Source organism: Eschrichtius robustus, chromosome 2 (genome assembly GCF_028021215.1).
Source record: "Eschrichtius robustus isolate mEscRob2 chromosome 2, mEscRob2.pri, whole genome shotgun sequence".
In the NCBI taxonomy this organism is placed as follows: domain Eukaryota; kingdom Metazoa; phylum Chordata; class Mammalia; order Artiodactyla; family Eschrichtiidae; genus Eschrichtius; species Eschrichtius robustus.
In genome coordinates, this window is record NC_090825.1 from 118166004 (window position 1) to 118185935 (window position 19932).

General features: G+C 40.5%; 3 protein-coding genes across 3 annotated transcripts in view; all 3 read left to right on the forward strand.

The window, feature by feature from the left end:
- LOC137758502 (protocadherin beta-4) overlaps positions 1 to 19932 on the forward strand; it is a 114674-nt gene that overhangs the window by 67197 nt on the left and 27545 nt on the right. The window lies entirely within an intron of this gene.
- Positions 8139 to 10784, forward strand: LOC137758499 (protocadherin beta-14). The gene has a single exon (XM_068534517.1). The coding sequence runs from the start codon at positions 8305 to 8307 to the stop codon at positions 10702 to 10704; it is 2400 nt and encodes a 799-aa protein (XP_068390618.1). The 5' UTR covers positions 8139 to 8304; the 3' UTR covers positions 10705 to 10784.
- LOC137758500 (protocadherin beta-18-like) lies at positions 16929 to 19458 on the forward strand. The gene has a single exon (XM_068534518.1). It carries the CDS (start codon positions 17068 to 17070, stop codon positions 19456 to 19458), a length of 2391 nt encoding a protein of 796 aa, XP_068390619.1. The 5' UTR covers positions 16929 to 17067.

Sequence of the window (19932 nt, forward strand, 5' to 3'; positions counted from 1 at the left end):
CTCCCGAATAATAATTTGTTTATTGTGGAGTGGACTTGTTTGCTAATGTGTATAATTTTTTGCCTCCTGTGTTATCCCAGAATTTAATAGATATACACTGGGCACTAATTTTCAAACTTTAAAAAATCACAGGCAACTGAAAAATTATATTGTATATATTATATAACATACATGTTTTGTATGAAAGAAATGTTTTGTGAACAGTGCTTAGCTTTTTTTGTGATACAATCCGAAATTGCCTGTATTATTCCATTCTATTTAATTTTCAAATGTGGTCATGATCCACTAAATTGATTTCATGACCTACTAATGGGTAGCAATCCAAAGTTTCAAAACCACTTTTCTCAGATATTTGTAGAGTACTGAAAAGTATGAAAAGATAGTCCTTTAACATTCTAATTTTTGAACTTTTTTCAAGTCATTGTAGGAGGAAGTTTTGTTTCATGCTGTACAAGTACCAACCAACCACTCTTGCCTTTAGTAACCTGACTATATTACAGAAGAGAAAGCCTTCATTGTTGGGGGAGGATCTTTCCAATGAATTTCATCAAAAAGTCTAAAGTCTGTATGTTGTGGAAGGAAAATGTAGATGAGCAAAATGAGTAAGGGTATAGAAGGAAAGGAAGTGTGTGTGAGAGAGAGAGAGTAGGCATGAGAAAGAGGAGGTGCATGAGGGTGAGTTAAATGATTGCTTTTATGCCTGAGGTGGGGCCACAGACTGGAGTCAATGCCACGCACTGCCTCTTGAAGATATTCTAATCTTAACATTATAGAGGGGCTGGGTATTAGTCAGTTAATAATGCCTGGAAGTCAAACCTCTTGCCCTAACATATCCAAAATAATCTAATGTTTACAGTCCTTGAATGCTAAAATTTCACCACCAGTTCTTTCGAACTGTGTGGACTGATTAATTACTCTTTGAATTCAAGAAAAATGGAGGGAACAAAAGTCTCTCCATGCAGGCTAACTAAATTCTAATTTTCTATTTTCAGAAGTGGAACTTGGAGTAAGTTCTTCTTCCCTAAACGAAAACTTCCTTACATAGAGAACAAAAACTCATATTAATCAAAATTAAGTATTAAGGTTACCTCCTGTGTTTACTGTTCTTAGTGGGGAAAAGATGGAGGACTACTAGCTTAAAGAGATATACAGTGTTATAGCTGTCAACAACCAAGGTGGGAGTGTTCTATCAGCTTGTTTTCCCAGTAAGCTTGGTCTCTCTCATCTATAATGGGGGAGGGGGAAAGAACAGCTCAGGCAGAAAATCTAACAGGTGCATCAGCAGAGAAAAGGACGAGGTACTTGTCCTCTTGCTTCGAGTTTTTCCAGCTATCTGAACAGGAGGACTTGTCTATTTCTGGAAAGAACTATGTGTTTCCTGACTCTAATGGAGAGTGGCCAGGCCTTCAGGAGCTCAGATGCCCAGATATAAGTAAACCAACCAGTTCTCTTACAATGTATTGCTAAAAACAGATTTTGCTCTTATGCTTCAGATACCTTATTTATAGTTAAATATAAACCAGTGCATAGGAATCCAACTGTATCAGCCAATTTTATATTAAAGGACTGTAAGTTGTCCAGTGGGAAGAGGTCACTTACAAAATGGAGATGCAAGAGACTGCTCAGCCTCCCAGAATTGATTTTCTTGAAAACCCTTACCAATAAGAACAAAATAACACTTTAGCTTGGAATTTGCCAAGAGTATGGGAAAGAAAGGACATAAGGACATTTTCACTTACAAACACATTGTTTTCCTCATCTCCTTTCTACTTCAAGTCCCTATACTACTACTGCATTCCTGCATCCACTGATTAATCTAACATGGCCTCTCAGTCCTCTGCTCCAGTTGTCATTAGTGCCTTGGCTACATGCTGTACTTTTTCACTACCCAGAACTGTTCTTTCTATGAAATATGATTTCAGATCTCTCCCTCTGAGAACACAACCTTCTATGCCTTTAGCCCTCTCATCCTGCTACTCCTGTCACATCTTGTCTTTGACCTTGTCATGACCTCCATTCCATGATGCTACTACCACCTATCAACACCCTCCTGTTTTAATTTCCTTCCCATCCAGCTGACTCCCTGTTTTACCACTCCCGATCACTTCATGCTCATATTCTCAATTCTCTTGTTCAACTTGCCTTCACTCTAGGATTTCCTTCACCACCTGATGAAACTCCACATTACATGAATATAGTTATCTCTTTTCTCTTACACCTGGGATGCTGTACTCTATAAGACAAACTTAGAAAAGTATCAATACTATTGCCACTAAGTTTATCACACCCAAACTTAATTGGGCTTTCAAGATCAAGAAGTCTTTTTATATTTTCCTAATCAGCTTTCTCTTTTATTCTCCATAACAACTACTTCAAACCTACTTATCTTACTTTAAACTTCTCACCCTACTACTTACACAACCCCTTTTAGCAGATGAACTTGCTTAATACCTTAAAGAGAAAATAGAATCCATCAGATGGGAATTATCTCAATTTCCTGTCCCCAAACCTATACTCTTGATAGCATATGTACTTGGAAAATTTCCTCTGCTAAGGTCCCTTCCACCTAAGTCCAATCCCTTCATATATAGGATCCCTGGATCCTATTTTGACCACTTTCTAGGCGCTTCACATTGATTACATCCTTTCTTGTGTATCTTAATTTTCTGCCTCTTTACTCAATACTGCAAATTAGCATTTAAAAACATTTCTCTAGGCTTAAAAAACCCTCCTGAGTCTAAATTCCCCTCCAGATACCAATCTACTTCTTTCTTTTGCAGCTAAATTTCTCAAAAGGGTTGACATTTTTATTTCCTTATCCCTCTCACTTTTCATCCCAGTGAAATCTAATTTTTATCACAACCACTCTACTGAAAACTGCTACTGTAAAGCTCATCAAAGATTTCTGTATAAGTTAGGTAAGGTTACACTACTGAAATAGAGCAGCACAACTACACAGTGGCTTGTAAAAGTATGTATCTCTTTCTTGTACCAGCCGCAATGTAAATGATTGGGTAGATAGGGCAGCTTTGCTCCTCATGGTCCTTCTGGAACCAAAATTTGTTTCAAGTAATTCCTCTTACATTCCCTGTTTCAGTGTATAATCTACATGACTTGTAGCTGGGTCACTGCCACATCTGGGGTCTAGCTGGCTAGGAGGGAAGAGACACATACAGATGTCTTCCATTCCAGACCCAGAGGTAGCAAATAAAAATTCTGTTCACAATCTGTGAGAACTTAATTAGCCACACCTAACTACAAGGGAGGCTGAGTCACCATGTGCCTGGGTACAGTTCTATTACTATATAGAAAAGGAGAACAGATTTTGGCAGACATCTATCAGAATCCTCCACAATGACCATCTTCTTAAATCCAATGGACCATTTTAATACTTATTCTTCTTGAGTTTTCTGAAGGATTTGCTACTGTTGGTCTTCCTCATCTCCTTGAAATGCTATTTGCTTTTAGTTTCATGATTCTGAACTCTGCATCTTCCTTGTCATTTTTTAAAAATGTTTCCTTACCTCTCCTTTAAATGAAGATGTTTCTCAGAGTTCTGTGCTAAGCCTCTTCTATTCTTATTTGGCACACTTTTGCTTGGTTCTCTTAGAGATCTCATGGTTTCAAACACCATACACAGGCATACCTCATTTTATTGCACTTTATTGCATTTTGCAGATATTGTATGTTTTTACAAATTGAAAGTTTTTACAAATTCAAAGCCCTGCAATGAGCATATCTATCGACACCATTTTTCCAAAGCATTTGCTCACTTTATGTCTCTGTGCCACATTTTGGTAATTCTCACAATATTTCAAACTTTTCGTTTTATTATATTTGTTATAATAAATATAATGGTGATCTGTGATCAGTGATCTTTGATGTTACTATTGTAATTGTTTGGGGGGGCACCATGAACTATACCTATATAAGACAGTGAACTTAATAGATAAATGTGTGTTCTGACTGCTCTACCAACTAGATGTTCCCCATCTTTCTCCCTCTCCCTGGGCCTCCCTATTCCCTGAGACACAACAATATTGAAAATAGGCCAGTTAAGGGACTTCCCTGGTGGCGCAGTGGTTAAGAATCCACCTGCCAATGCAGGGGACATGGGTTTGATCCCTGGTCTGGGAGGATCCCACATGCCATGGAGCAACTAAGCCTGTGCGCCACAACTACTAAGCCTGCGCTCTAGAGCCCACGTGCCACAACTACTGAAGCCCATGCGCCTAGAGCCCTGCTCCACAACAAGAGAAGCCACCGCAACGAGAAGCCTGAGAAGCCCGCGCACCTCAACGAAGAGTAGCCCCCGCTCGCCGCAACTAGAGAAAGACCTCGTGCAGCAATGAAGACCCAACTCAGCCAAAAATAAAATAAATTTTAAAAAATTTTAAAAAAGAAAATAGGCAAGTTAATAATCCTACAATTTGCCTTAAGTGTTCAAGTGAAAGGAAGAGTCACATGTCTCTCACCTTAAATCAAAAACCAGAAATGATTAAACTTAGTGAAAAAGGCATGCTGAAAGCCAAGACAAGCTGAAAGCTAGGCCTCCTGCACCAAACAGCCAGGTGTGAACGCAAAGGACAAGTTCTTGAAGGAAATTAAGAGTGCTACTCCAGAGAACACATGAATGATAAAGTGAAACAGCCTTATTACTGATATGGAGAAAGTTTTAGTGACCTGGATAGAACATCAAGCTAGATACAACATTGCTTTAAGCCAAAGCTTAATACAGAATAAGGCCCAAACTCTCTTCAATTCTATGAAGGCTGAGAGAAGTGAGGAAGAAGCAGAAGAAAAATTTGAAGCTAGCAGAGGCTGGTTCATGAGGTTTAAGGAAAGAAGCTATCTCTAGGACGTGAAAGTACAAGGTGAAGCAGAAAGTTCTGATGTAGAAACTGCAGCAAATTATCCAAAAGATCTAGTTAAGATAATTCATGAATTTGGCTACACTATACCACAGATTTTCAATGTCAATGAAATAGTCTTATATTGGAAGAAGATGCCATATAGGGCTTTCATAGCTAGAGGGCAGAAGTCAGTACCTTGCTTCAAAGTTTCAAAGGACAGGCTGACTCTTTTGTTAGGGGCTAATGCAGCTGGTGACTTTAAGTTGAAGCCAATGCTTATTGGCCATTACGAAAATCCTAGGGCCCTTAAGAATTATGCTAAATCTACTCTGCCTGTGCTCTTTAAACTGAACAACAAAGCCTGGGTAACAGCACACTTGTTTACAACATAGTTTACTGAGTATTTAAAGCCCACTGTTGAGATCTAGTGCTCAGAAAAAGATTCCTTTCAAAATATTACTGCTCATCGACAATGCATCTGGTCACCCAAGAGCTCTGATGGAGATGTACAACCAGATTAATGTTGTTTTCATGCCTGCTAACACAACATCCATTCTGCAGCCCATGGATCAAGGAATCATTCTGACTTTCAAGTCTTATTATTTAAGAAATACATATCATAAGGCTTTGGCTGCCAAAGATAGTGATTTCTCTAATGGATCTGGGCAAAGGAAACTGAAAACCTTTCGGAACAGATTCACCATTCTGGATGCCATTAGAAATTCATGATTCATGGGAAGAGATCAAAATATCAATATTAAAGAGTTTGGAAGAAGTTGATTTCAACCCTCATGACTTTGAGGGGTTCAAGACTTCAGTGGAGGAAGTAACTTCAGTTGTGGTGGAAACAGCAAGAAAACTAGAATTAGAAGTGGAGCCTGAAGATGTGACTGAACTGCTGCAATCTCATGGTAAAACTTTCTCATGGATGAGGAGTTGCTTCTTATGGATGAGCAAAGAAAGTGGTTTCTTGAGATGGAATCTACTCCTGGTGAAAATGCTGTGAAGATTATTGAAATGACAACAAAGGATTTAGAATATTACATAAACTTAGTTGATAAAGTAGCGGCAGAGTTTGAGAGGATTGACTCCAATTTTGAAAGAAGTTCTGCTGTGGGTAAAATGCTATCAAACAGCATTGCGTGCTACAAAGAAACAGTTCATGAAAGGAAGTCTCCATCGATGCAGCAAACTTCATTGTTGCCTTATTTTAAGAAATTGCCACAGCTACTCCAACCTTCAGCAACCATCATCCTGATCAGTCAGCAGGCATCAACATCAAGGCAAGACCTTCCATCAGCAAAACCATTACGACTTGCTGAAGTCTCAGATGATAGTTAACATTTTTTAGCAATAAAGTATTTTTAAGTTAAGGTATGTACATTGTATTTTTACACATAATGCTATTGCACACTTAATAGATTACAGTATAGTGTAAACATAACGTTTATATGCACTGGGAAACCAAAAAATTTGTGATTCACTTTATTGAGATACTCGCTTTATTGCAGTCGTCTGGAATGGAACCCAAAATATCTCTGGGGTATGCCTGTACATGCTGATGAATCTCAAAGTCCATATCTCCAGCCCGGATTTGTTTTCTGTGTTTCGGTTATATATGTACACACACACACACACACACACACATTCCACAGGCACTTACCTCAATATCAACATGTCCCAAACTAACTTTATCTTTTTCTATTTCAATCTTGGTTGTTGTTTTTTTTTCCAGCATTCCCTGTCTTAGTGAATGACGCACTAACCATCAGTTCCCAACCCAGAGAGGTGTTCATTATCCTTGAGTCTTTCCACTTTTTCTCCCCATGAAAGCCATCAATCACTGGGTCTTAAATATTTTTATATTCTAAATATCTTTCTAATCACCCCGCTTCTCCTTATCGACACTAGTATTACCTTCATCCAGGCTACCATCATCTCCTAACTGGTCTCTCTGATTCCGGTTATTCCCCCTGAAACTGATTATCATACTTCAGCCAATTTTGATTTTTCAAAAATGCAGGTGTAATTATGTTAATCAACTGTTTAAGATCCTACATTGTATTATAATTGCCTTTAGGATAAATTTTAAAATGCATGCTATATAACTCATATAATTGTTTATGTCCTTACTCTGCTTTTTTCCCCCAATCTCATTTTAACATTCTCCCCCTTCCATGGTTTAAAGCTCGAGGCATATTTAACTTCCCTGTTTCCTTAAAATATCTGTTCAAAACACTTCTTCTTCTCCTGAATGGCTCCTCCAGATCACAACTTGTAGTTCAATACCTTAGGAAAGGTTTCAGTGATGTCCAAAAATATGGATTAGATTTTATTTATTTTAACAGGCACTTAACAAGCACTTACTAGCCACTTTGTAAAAATTAACTCTTTAGATTCCTATGATAATAATCCTACGAGGTAAACACTATTATTACCCCTATTTTACAGTTAAGGAAGCAGAGGTACATAACTTACCCAAGACTTAAGACAGTGAGTAGCAGAACTAGGATTCTAATGTAGACATTTTGGTTCCAGAATCCATGTTCATAACCACTATGCAATGCTGTCTCCTAGGTATAAGATGTCCCTTCTTGGTATTTATATATTACTATTTACCTGTGCATACATTCTGGCATATTTTAATTACTTGCCTGCCAAATTTTCTAGCCTGTGAGCTCCATAAAGACACACATATGCATTTTTAAAAATATACAAGCGAAAAAAGCAATGACATTACTAACTATAATTGACTGAAATCTATAAGTGTTTACAAGAGTGTAGGGGAGAATATATTTGCAATTACTCAATAAATGGCCTGAATAAAATATAATTTCTTCAGTTCAGGACATTTTAATGGTTCTTCTTGTCGGGCATTCAAAACAGTGATAAATCAGTGCACTTCATGAACCTGGTTTAAATACTGATTCAAACAAACCAACAGTAAAAAATATTTTGGAGGAAAATGTGTAAAACCAAATACAGACTGAATATAAATTATATTAAGCTACCAGCACTAAATTTGTAGATTGTGATAGTGGTATAGTATATATTTTTAAAGTCCTTATCTATTACAGATACTTAGTGAAGTATTTAGAGGTAAAAATACGTGATGTCTGGGATTTGCTTTAAAATACTCCAGATGAATTTATGAATTACTTGTTCAAAGAGAAAAAAAAAAATTCTACTGAAAAAATTCATAGAGACGCATGGTGGCGCTGCAGGATAAGATGAAAAGAGTGCTTCTACAACACTGTGGGCTCCATTATTCACGGGAACAGAGAACATACAACCCACTGAAAAGAGTGATATTAAGGAGCTTCACCTACAGACCTGCTGGAGGTTTATATACCCTCCAGAAGTTTCCAACTAAAAAAAGAATCAGAGCCTCAGCTTGCAAAATTAGAGCTGAACTTAAATTTTTCCACAAAAGAGTTTTCTTGAAGAAACCATGGAGATCGGAGGGGCACTCGTTCTGCGGAAAAGGCAAGTTCTGATTATCTTTGTTTTACTGGGATTGTCTCAGGCAGGTCCTGAGTCTGTGCGCTATTCTGTGGCAGAGGAAACAGAAATTGGCTCTTTTGTGGCCAATCTGGCAAGGGATCTGGGGCTTGGGGTGGAGGAGCTCTCCTCGCGGGAGGCGCGGGTAGTATGTGATGATAATGAAAAGCATTTGCAACTCGATTTGCTGACTGGGGATTTGCTCGTAAGTGAGAAACTGGACCGGGAAGAGCTGTGTGACTCCACGGAGCCCTGTGTGCTGCATTTTCAGATGGTACTGGAAAACCCTTTACAGTTTTTTCGGGCTGAGCTGCATATCAAAGATATAAATGATCACTCCCCTACATTTCTTGACAAGGAAATAGTTATTAAAATATCAGAGAGTACCATTATTGGAACCACATTCCTAATGGAGAGTGCCCAAGATTTGGATGTAGGAAGCAACAGTCTCCAAAACTACACAGTTAGCCCGAATTCTCACTTCTACATTAAAATTCAAGACAGTGGTGACGGAAAGATATACCCTGAACTGGTCCTGCACAGAGCGTTGGACCATGAGGAGGAGCCTGAGCTCAGATTAACACTCATAGCACTGGATGGTGGATCCCCGCCCAGGTCTGGGACAACTTTGGTCCTCATCAAGGTCTTGGACATCAATGACAATGCCCCAGAGTTTCCTCAGAGGCTCTATGAGGTGCAGGTCCTGGAGGACACACTTGTTGGCTCCTGGATTATCACCATCTCTGCTAAGGATTTGGATTCAGGAAACTATGGGAAAATATCTTACACATTTTTTCATGCATCAGAAGATATTCGTAAAACATTTGAAATCAATCCACTATCTGGGGAAGTTCATTTGAGATCACGCTTGGATTTTGAAGCAATACAGTCATACATTATAAATATTCAGGCAACAGATGGTGGGGGTCTTTCGGAAGAATGCACTCTTCTGGTTAAAGTAATAGATATAAATGACAATCCACCAGAAGTGACCATGTCATCAATTACAAAGATTATTCCAGAGAGCGCCTCAGAGACCCTTGTGGCTCTTTTTAGTGTCCGAGACCAAGACGCTGGGGAAAATGGGAGGGTCGTTTGCTCTATTCAAGATGACCTCCCATTTTTTCTGAAACGGACCTTCAAGAACTTTTTCACTCTAGTTGCAGAAAAAGCACTGGACAGAGAGGAAAGAGCCGAGTACAACATCACCATCACCGTCACTGACATGGGAACCCCCAGGCTGAAAACCGAGCACAACATAACCGTGCTGGTGTCCGACGTCAACGACAACGCCCCCGCCTTCACCCAGACCTCCTACACCCTGTCCGTCCGCGAGAACAACAGCCCCGCCCTGCACATCGGCACCGTCCGCGCCACAGACAGAGACGCGGGCGCCAACGCCCAGGTCACCTACTCGCTGCTGCCGCCCCTCGACCCGCACGTGCCCCTGGCCTCCCTGGTGTCCATCAACCCGGACAACGGCCACCTGTTCGCCCTGAGGTCCCTGGACTACGAGGCCCTGCGGGCGTTCGAGTTCCGCGTGGGCGCCGCCGACCGCGGCTCGCCCGCGCTCAGCAGCCAGGCGCTGGTGCGCGTGCTCGTGGCGGACGACAACGACAACGCGCCCTTCGTGCTGTACCCGCTGCAGAACGCCTCGGCGCCCTGCACCGAGCTGGTGCCCAGGGCGGCCGAGGCGGGCTACCTGGTGACCAAGGTGGTGGCGGTGGACGGCGACTCGGGCCAGAACGCCTGGCTCTCGTACCAGCTGCTCAAGGCCACGGAGCCCGGGCTGTTCGGCGTGTGGGCGCACAACGGCGAGGTGCGCACGGCCCGGCTGCTGAGCGAGCGCGACGCGGCCAAGCACAGGCTGGTGGTGCTGGTCAAGGACAACGGCGAGCCGCCGCTGTCGGCCAGCGTCACGCTGCACGTGCTGCTGGTGGACGGCTTCTCGCAGCCCTACCTGCCGGCCCCGGAAGCGGAAGCGGCGGACGCGGCGCCCGCCGCCCCGCTCACCGTCTACCTGGTGGTCGCCTTGGCGTCGGTGTCGTCGCTCTTCCTCTTCTCGGTGCTGGTGTTCGTCGCGGTGCGGCTGTGCAGGCGGGGCGGGGCGGCCTCGGTGGGTCGCTGCTCGGTGCCCGAGGGCCCCTTTCCGGGCCACCTGGTGGACGTCAGCGGCACGGGGACCCTGTCCCAGAGCTACCAGTACGAGGTGTGTCTCATGGGAGGTACTGGGACGAATGAGTTTAAATTTCTGAAGCCGATTATCCCTAATCTTCCAGTCCAAGACACCGGTAGGCATATAGGGGAAAATGAGAACTTTAGGAATAGCTTTGGATTCAACATTCAATAAAATAATTTACTTTAAACTTCTAATCTTTTGTCATTCTTGGCAAACTGTGGATCCATTTTGCCAATCTGTAGTAGATTTTACGTTGGACGGTAGTTGCATGCATTATCATTTCTCATGTTCTCCTCACAGTTGCTTTAAAAATCTTTATTTGTGGCTATAATGACATGGAAAAATAATGTGTTCTGCTTTTTCATATATTTGGTCAAAATGTCATATTAATGGAGTTATTGCTAATTTTTTGTTCTGATAATGGCATTGTTATGCAAGACAATGTTATTATTTGGAGGTGCAAACTCAAGTATTAAGAGCAAATGCCACAATGTATGTAATTTACTTCTAGACATTTCATCAAAGCATAGATACAGCAAAAATTAAAAGTGCTGTTGAAGCTGGGTGGAAAGTATATTGGATTTTACTGCACTATTCCCATTGAAAATTTTCATCATAAAGGGTAAAAGTGCCACCTCTCCAGTATTCAGTAGTAGGGTATCTTATTTGTTTGTTTGTTGTTATATAGTGTTTTTCAAGAATTCACTTTATGACAAGATAAAAGTGACCACACTGAAAATTATTGATTTCTTAAGTAATTTTCCTTTTTTACTGTTGTAGTTGATGCTGTTTTGGGGGAGGAGTCTTATAATGTTCCGGGATTTTACGTTGCTATTTTGTTTTCTTTCAATATACCACATTTGCTGGTTTAAATTTGTATTATTTTATATTGTTCATTACGTAACTCATATGTTCATGGTATCATCTTAAGTAAATACTCCTCCATCAGAAGAGTACAGATAAAAACTTCTTAAGAAATTAAAATGAAAATTCAAACTGGTAGAAAAATAAATTAGGTTCACTTTTCTATTGATTTTTTAAAGTAAATATAAAAAAATCCTTAATACTTTGTGGCCTTTCTCAGATGTTCACAAAGAAGGAATGGGTCTATATTAATGGTTTATAGATGTCTCATGGTGTTCCAAATTATAATGTCTCCAATCTATTAGTGTACAGTTCAGTGGACACTTTGGTAACTAGAATGTAGTGTGGATATAGAGCTACTGTGCATATACATTTCTGTGATTTCTCTCATAAAATTAAATATTGTAGACTAGATGATATAGTAAAATGCAATTTTGCTTGACATTGTGAAATGGCTAAAACAAATTCCAGTTTTCTTAGGAATTTTTTTCTTTGCTTCATGCAGTTTTTCCTGGTCTTATTTTGTGTTGCAACAGATATTTACTAGTTGTGAGAATTTTATTAAATAGACATTTAAGCAGTACAATCCTGAAAAAGAATGTTTGGGCCCTCTTTATCTCTCAGAGTCATAAGAAGCAAAGCTTATGCTTCTTATGCATAAGAGTAAGAGCAGATAACAAAATATCCTATTTGAATGGTACAGAAACAAACTTGTACACTACCAGATAGAATGGAATTCAGTGTCAGATATTTTATATAAGAAAATTTGGTGATGATTGAAGAGGTGTCAAAATCACTTGGGGTAGGGGGGAAGAGACTGATTACTTAGCAATGTTATTGGGAAAACTGGCTCACTATACAAAGAAACAAAATCCTTATCTCATGTGATATAAAAATAAACTTCATGTGGATCCAAGAGGTGAATTTGAAATATTTAATTGGAAAAAATGTAACAAGTCTAAGTAAAAATATCTTTATGACCTTATTATTGATTTCGATTTCTTAAACAAGGCTTTAAAAGTGCAAACAATAAGGATAAAAATTGACAAATATTACTACCTCAAAACTAGAGGATAGCCCAGACAAGCTAGCAGATGACAGGGAGAAGCTACTTGCAGCATTTTAACTGAGAAGGATTAATATTTAGATTATTCAGATAAGTCTTGCAGATAGCAAAAGTCAAAGTCGGGAGAGCCAATAGAATATTTTTAAAAGGACAAAAGGGAAAGGTAATTCAAAAGAGGGGAAAACAGAAAGTCTGAGAAGAACATGAAGTGATGCTCAACCTCATTAGTTGCTGATACACATGATAAAATAGCAGTTTATACCCATAGCATTAGTAAAGATGACAAATTTCCATCAAGTGGAACCATAGGAAATTGCATATACACCCCATTTTGAAGGAGTTTCAATAGTATTTAATGAAATTTAGTATGTACATACTTTATGATACAGCAATCCTACTTTGGGGCATATAAGCCAGAAAATTCTTACACAGCTTTACAAAATGAAGTGCATGATAATGTTCATCTTGGGAAAGCAAAGAATAGGAGCCTATCTACATATCCATCAGTAAAGCAATTGATAAATAAAATGTGGAACATGTTTGTGAAGGATTATTATGCAGTGATCGAAAGGAGTGAACTAGGTGTACAGACAACCACATTAATAAATTCCAAATGTTTCAAAAGGAAGAAAGAGCCTGAGATTTACTGTACGTACCATATATATCCATATAATACATAATATCTCAAACTTATAGAAATATACAAATATATAAACATTGGAAGAAGAGAAGAAGGAACAAATGTAGGAAAGAAGATGTGTGTTTCTACATAGGAGTGCAGACAGAAGTGTGAGCTATACCAATGTCAATGATAAGACACTGTTTAAATTGATTGCAGCATTATAGAGTTGATTTAGTATTGATCAGATGAAGTTGGTTTTAAAAAAAAACATTATTTCTCTATCCTCTCAATAAGATCAATTTCCCATACTCCATGAAAGCTAAGAATTTGCTTGTCATTTTAAGACATAACAATATCCTTAAGAGTTTACCTTTTTAATAAGGGTGGTATACATTATGTACACCAACACTTCCACTGAAAAAAATAGCTAATAAAACACTAATATATTGTCAGGTCACAGTTAACGTTTAAAGGTAACTCAGAGAGAGAAAATCAGCCCCAAATCCACTTTTTTCCTTGGGAACAATTGGAATTCTGGGATAGGTGAACCTCTATTTTGACGGTGTATATGGGGGAGGAAATCAAAGCCTGACAAACTGAGAAGCTGATAGAAGACCCGACCCTCACTTTAATAAATATGGAATCCTAAGAACGACACCTTTATGGTAGTATTAAACTGGGAATGGATGAGCCCTTGTATGCAATTTCAGCCTTGAACTTGAGTTCCAGCGTTGAACTTGATTTAAGGTGGTCATTGACAAGTAGTGCTCCCAGATCCTGATAGAACCAAATGCAGACCTTCTATGAAAGAAGTTTATTCATCTTAATCCTAGAATTATTCATATAAATAATTTTTATGTTCTTAACTTGAACATAAAGATAACTGCACGCACAAGGAAACATGACACCATGAGTGAGAGCCAGCAGAAAACATAAAACACTTGCAAACACACATAAACTTGCAAACACTTCAAATATTTTGATTATCAGAAACAGTCTATAAGAAGCTAACAACTTTAACTGAAATAAAAGTTACACCTGAAAATGTACAGGGAACAAGAAACAATAAAATGTGAAAGATTAGGAAAGAACCAAATAGAGCTCCTAGAACTGAAAAATATGAAAATCAAAATTTTAAACTGAATAAAAGGTTTAATAGAAAACTAGATGCAGTGAAATAAAGAATTTGTGGAGCGAAAGATAGGTCAAACTATAACTTATCCCACATATAGCTCAGAGGGTTAATAAGGTGGAAAATATGGAGGAGGTGGTTAGAAATGCAGAACAGAGTAAAAAAGTTTAACATATATTTAACCAGAATTTCAGGAGAGATGAGAAAGAATAATGGCTGGGAATTGTCCAGAATTGATGAAAACCTTAATGCACAGATTCAGTAGACCCAAATAAACCTAACAGGATAAATGGAAGATAACCATACCTGGAAACATCATTGTGAAATTTCAGAAAGACAAGGATAAGATTTTTTAAAGAAAAGTCATAGGAAAAAGACATTTAATCTTTAAACACATGACAGACTGAAATCTATGTTCCATTTGACAATTTCTCAACAGTATTAATGGAAACTAAAAGAAAGATACCATCCAAGTGCTGAAAGAAATCAGTAAACCTTCCTGCCTAAATAGTCTCTGCATATGAGTCATCAAATGAGAGAATCAAATCAACTGGATGTCAGTTGGTTTTAAATTAATCAAGATCATGGGAAAGAAGTGGTATAAAGCTATTTTTCAAATATAACTTCATAGTTTTACTCTGTCCCTCCCTTGCCACAGTTCTGAGTCCAGGAGTTTGACCCACTCTGTTTCTAGCCTTCTTCATCTCTAGTGACATCTAATTCTACCCTAGTCTAGTAGATCTATAAGACCATGGCCAATTTCTGAAGATGGTAGTCTTTTAGAGCTGCACCTCTGAAATCACAAATTCAAACATACTTCTCTTAATCTACAACTTACATTCTTTCTCAAAGGGCTTCAATCACCACTGATACCAATAAATCCCACATTTGTCTCTGCAGCCCAAACCTCTTTCCTCAACTTAATTTATATAATGTAAGATCATTTATGTAACAATTTATATGGCTACTCTATGGACACCTCAAACTCAACATGTTTTAAATTAAAACTTTCCATTCCTCAAAACTAAACGTCTTCTCTAGCTCTAAACATGTTCCTCTTTTCTCCTCTTCCTGTGTTTACTCTATCAGTTAATAGCACTAACACTCTCCCAGTTCCCTAAGCCTGAAAAAAAGTACATTGACTTCTACTCCTTATTCTACTCTGTGTCTAATCACCATATCCTGTATATTTTATCTTTATCATTCTAATACAACTCTATAAGTGCATTTCTAGGTGACAGCAATATTATCTCTTACCTGTATTAATGGAACAACTTCTAATCCATCCCTTGCCTCTAGTCTTAACTCCTCTGTGATTTATCTTCAACTCTGAAACAGGATGATCTTCTTGAAAAATAAGAACACGGTCATGTCACTTTTCTATTTAAAACACTTTAATAATCTTGCATTTCCATTGATGTAGATTCCAGATGACTTGGCATGGCTTACAAAATACTTGCTGATCTTTCCAATCTCAACTCTCACCATTTCTCTCCTCTTATTCTATGGCTCAGCCATACTGATCCTATTTCAGTTCTTCCAAAATACTTCTTTCATTTTTGGATTTGCACAATCATGTTTTTAGTTTGCTGGAAATTTTACCCCACACCCAGTTTTTGTTTGGATTACTCAAACTCGTTTTTCATGTATCAAATTAGAATAAACTTTTTCCGGAAAAGTCTTTCCTCTACTTCAAATCCTGGTTAGATGACCCTCATCTATGCTCTTATATTAGCATGAACTTTTGCTATCATGGCATTCATTATGCTCTATTTTAAATGTGTGACCACTTTTCTGCCTCCATCTTTCAGGACAGAAACTATGTCTGTCTGTTTACCACTCTATTCCTAACACAAAGTGTATGCTCAATAAATATTTGCTGAAAAAATTAATGAATGGATGATAATATATTTAGAATTATGTCTCTGGAAGTCCTGGGTCTACAAAGCAGAATTCAGTTCCACAACTGAACTGGGTTCTAGTTTGTTCAACTTTTTTAAAATGTTGACAGAAACTGGACATATCTTACATTATTCACTACTGTTGAGCACTTACTTTCGACTACACTTATGGAGTATCCCTAAATAAACAGTACCATTTACCCAGCCTGAAATGTCCAGCCTCCCCAAAACAATTATTTGTACATACCAGTTCAGTTTTAAATACATGACATTATCTTTATTGTCTTTTCAAAGCATATTTGCTGATATCTGAAGAAGACTAAGATCTTTGGTTCCCGTTTCCAATTTTCCTGGGAACCTCTTGCTCACTAAGTCAATTACATAAAAAAGTCCTCTTAACTATTTTTAGTTGTTTTAATTGTTTAGTTGTGTCGTCTGCACAGAGATAGCATAACTTATTTGAGGTTGGGACTATATCTTAAATATGCTTTTTATAGCCACCACAGCTCTAGAGATTGTGGTTTATTGTGTTAAAGACTGAATAGTAACAGCATCACAACAAAACTGAGAAAAGAAAATAGGAATATAGGAGAAAGTATAATTCAGAGTCATCAACAAACACGCAAGATAAATTAATATTTTGTCTCAAACTTATTTGGCTTTGTTTAAAACCTGAGACTCTGCAGAGTCGCGTGGTGGCGCTGCAGGATAAGATGGGGAAATTTTTGTACCATCAGATGCTCTGGTTACCGTGAAGCACTGGAACTGAGAGCTCCAGAGAAGCAGTGGTGATAAAAAGAGGTTTTCAAGAGAAACCTAGGGAGCCAACAACGCCCTCGCCACCGAATTGCAAGTCTATAGATTCTCTATAGTCCAGGCTAATAGCTGAGAGGAGCAGTTTGAGACTGAATTGAAATATTTCCGCGGAAAGACGTTTGGCTAGGGAGCCATGGAGCCGGGAGAAGGAAGCCCTCAGCAGATAAGGCAAGCGCTGCTTTTCTTTGTTTTCCTGGGAGGGTCTTTGGTGTGTTCAGAGACCTGGCGCTATTCTGTGGCAGAGGAAACGGAGATCGGCTCTTTTATAGGCAACGTGGTGAAAGACATAGGTTTGGGCGTGGAAGACCTGGCTGCGCGGGGGGCCAGAGTCATCTTTGATGACTATAAACCATACTTGCAGTTGGATCGGCAGACTGGCAACTTGATCTTAAATGAGAAACTGGACCGGGAGGCGCTTTGCGATCTCACCGAGCCATGCATATTAAATTTCCAGGTATTATTTGAAAATCCTTTGCAATTTTTTCGAGCTGAGCTTCGGGTCAAAGACATAAATGATCACACTCCCACGTTTCTAGACAAACATATACTTCTGAAAATCTCAGAAAGTACTACTCCAGGAACGTCATTCCAAATGGATAGCGCTCAGGACTTGGATGTAGGAAAGAATGCTGTTCAAAACTACACATTAAGCCCCAATCCTCATTTCCACCTTAAACTGCAAGACAGTGAGGAGGGTAGAAAATACCCAGAGCTGTTGCTGGACCAACCTCTGGATCGAGAAAAGGAGCCTGAACTTAGATTAACACTAACAGCCCTGGATGGTGGGTCTCCGCCCAGGTCTGCAACTGCACTGGTGCGTGTGTTGGTCTCAGATATCAATGACAATGCCCCAGAGTTTGAGAGGTCCGTCTATGAGGTTTTGGTACCAGAAAACAGCCCTCTGGACTCCTTGGTCGTCAAGGTGTCTGCTACAGATTTAGATGCAGGACTAAATGGAGAACTATCTTATTCATTTTCCCACGTCTCCAGAGACATACGGAAAACATTTGAAATTCATCCCATTTCTGGCGAAGTCCGTTTAAAAGCACTTCTGGATTTCGAGTTAATTAAGTCTTATACAATAAATATTCAGGCCATTGACGGTGGGAGCCTTTCAGGAAAATCAGCAATTTTAGTTAGTGTTGTAGATGTGAATGACAACCCACCAGAAATAGTCATAACATCTCTTACCAGCCCCATACCGGAAAATTCGTCACCTGAAATGGTAGTCGCTGTTTTTAGCCTACGAGACCAAGACTCTGGGGACAACGGGAGGATGGTTTGCTCAATTCAGGACAATCTCCCCTTTCTCTTGAAGCCTACCTTCAAAAATTTCTACACCTTGGTAACAGAGAGCCCTCTGGACAGAGAGAAAAGAGCCGAGTACAACATCACCATCACCGTCACAGATATGGGAACCCCCAGGCTGAAAACCGAGCACAACATAACCGTGCTGGTGTCCGACGTCAACGACAACGCCCCCGCCTTCACCCAGACCTCCTACACCCTGTCCGTCCGCGAGAACAACAGCCCCGCCCTGCACATCGGCACCGTCCGCGCCACAGACAGAGACGCGGGCGCCAACGCCCAGGTCACCTACTCGCTGCTGCCGCCCCTCGACCCGCACGTGCCCCTGGCCTCCCTGGTGTCCATCAACCCGGACAACGGCCACCTGTTCGCCCTGAGGTCCCTGGACTACGAGGCCCTGCGGGCGTTCGAGTTCCGCGTGGGCGCCGCCGACCGCGGCTCGCCCGCGCTCAGCAGCCAGGCGCTGGTGCGCGTGCTCGTGGCGGACGACAACGACAACGCGCCCTTCGTGCTGTACCCGCTGCAGAACGCCTCGGCGCCCTGCACCGAGCTGGTGCCCAGGGCGGCCGAGGCGGGCTACCTGGTGACCAAGGTGGTGGCGGTGGACGGCGACTCGGGCCAGAACGCCTGGCTCTCGTACCAGCTGCTCAAGGCCACGGAGCCCGGGCTGTTCGGCGTGTGGGCGCACAACGGCGAGGTGCGCACGGCCCGGCTGCTGAGCGAGCGCGACGCGGCCAAGCACAGGCTGGTGGTGCTGGTCAAGGACAACGGCGAGCCGCCGCTGTCGGCCAGCGTCACGCTGCACGTGCTGCTGGTGGACGGCTTCTCGCAGCCCTACCTGCCGGCCCCGGAAGCGGAAGCGGCGGACGCGGCGCCCGCCGCCCCGCTCACCGTCTACCTGGTGGTCGCCTTGGCGTCGGTGTCGTCGCTCTTCCTCTTCTCGGTGCTGGTGTTCGTCGCGGTGCGGCTGTGCAGGCAGGGCGGGGCGGCCTCGGTGGGTCGCTGCTCGGTGCCCGAGGGCCCCTTTCCGGGCCACCTGGTGGACGTCAGCGGCACGGGGACCCTGTCCCAGAGCTACCAGTACGAGGTGTGTCTGAAGGGGGGCTCTCGGACCAGCGAGTTCAAGTTTCTGAAGTCTGTTGCCTCCAATCATCAGGAGTCTGTAAATGATGTAGAGGAAAACTCAAACTTTATAAATGGTTTTGGATTCAATTAGGAATTTTTTGGTTTTTCAGAGCATTCGGGATGAAAATTAGTTTTCTCTAAATATACTGTTTCCATTAGCTTTTTGGGCCATATAGAATTTCTTGATTTTTTTCTCTGATTTCATTTTGCTAGTTAAGGAGATTAGAAATTTTATTTGAGAATATACTCATACTTACTCTATTATTTCTATTTTGATGGAGACAAAGAACTTTCAATTTTACTTCAGTACTGAAAAGTCATGAATATTTGTTAGTTTTTCAACTTTTCATCATCAAGCACTATTGATTTGAAGATGACCCCAAACCCATTCTCTGACTGTTGTCCAGAAACTTTTTCTAAATTTTTGATGTTGTGGTTACTTAGGAGATGAGCATGATACAAATATAATGAATTATTAGTAAATCTTCTGTTTAATATGATATTATGCCTCCTTGTCTTAAACTTTTAAATGGAGAAATATCTGAAAAAATGGCATGTTTTTGTT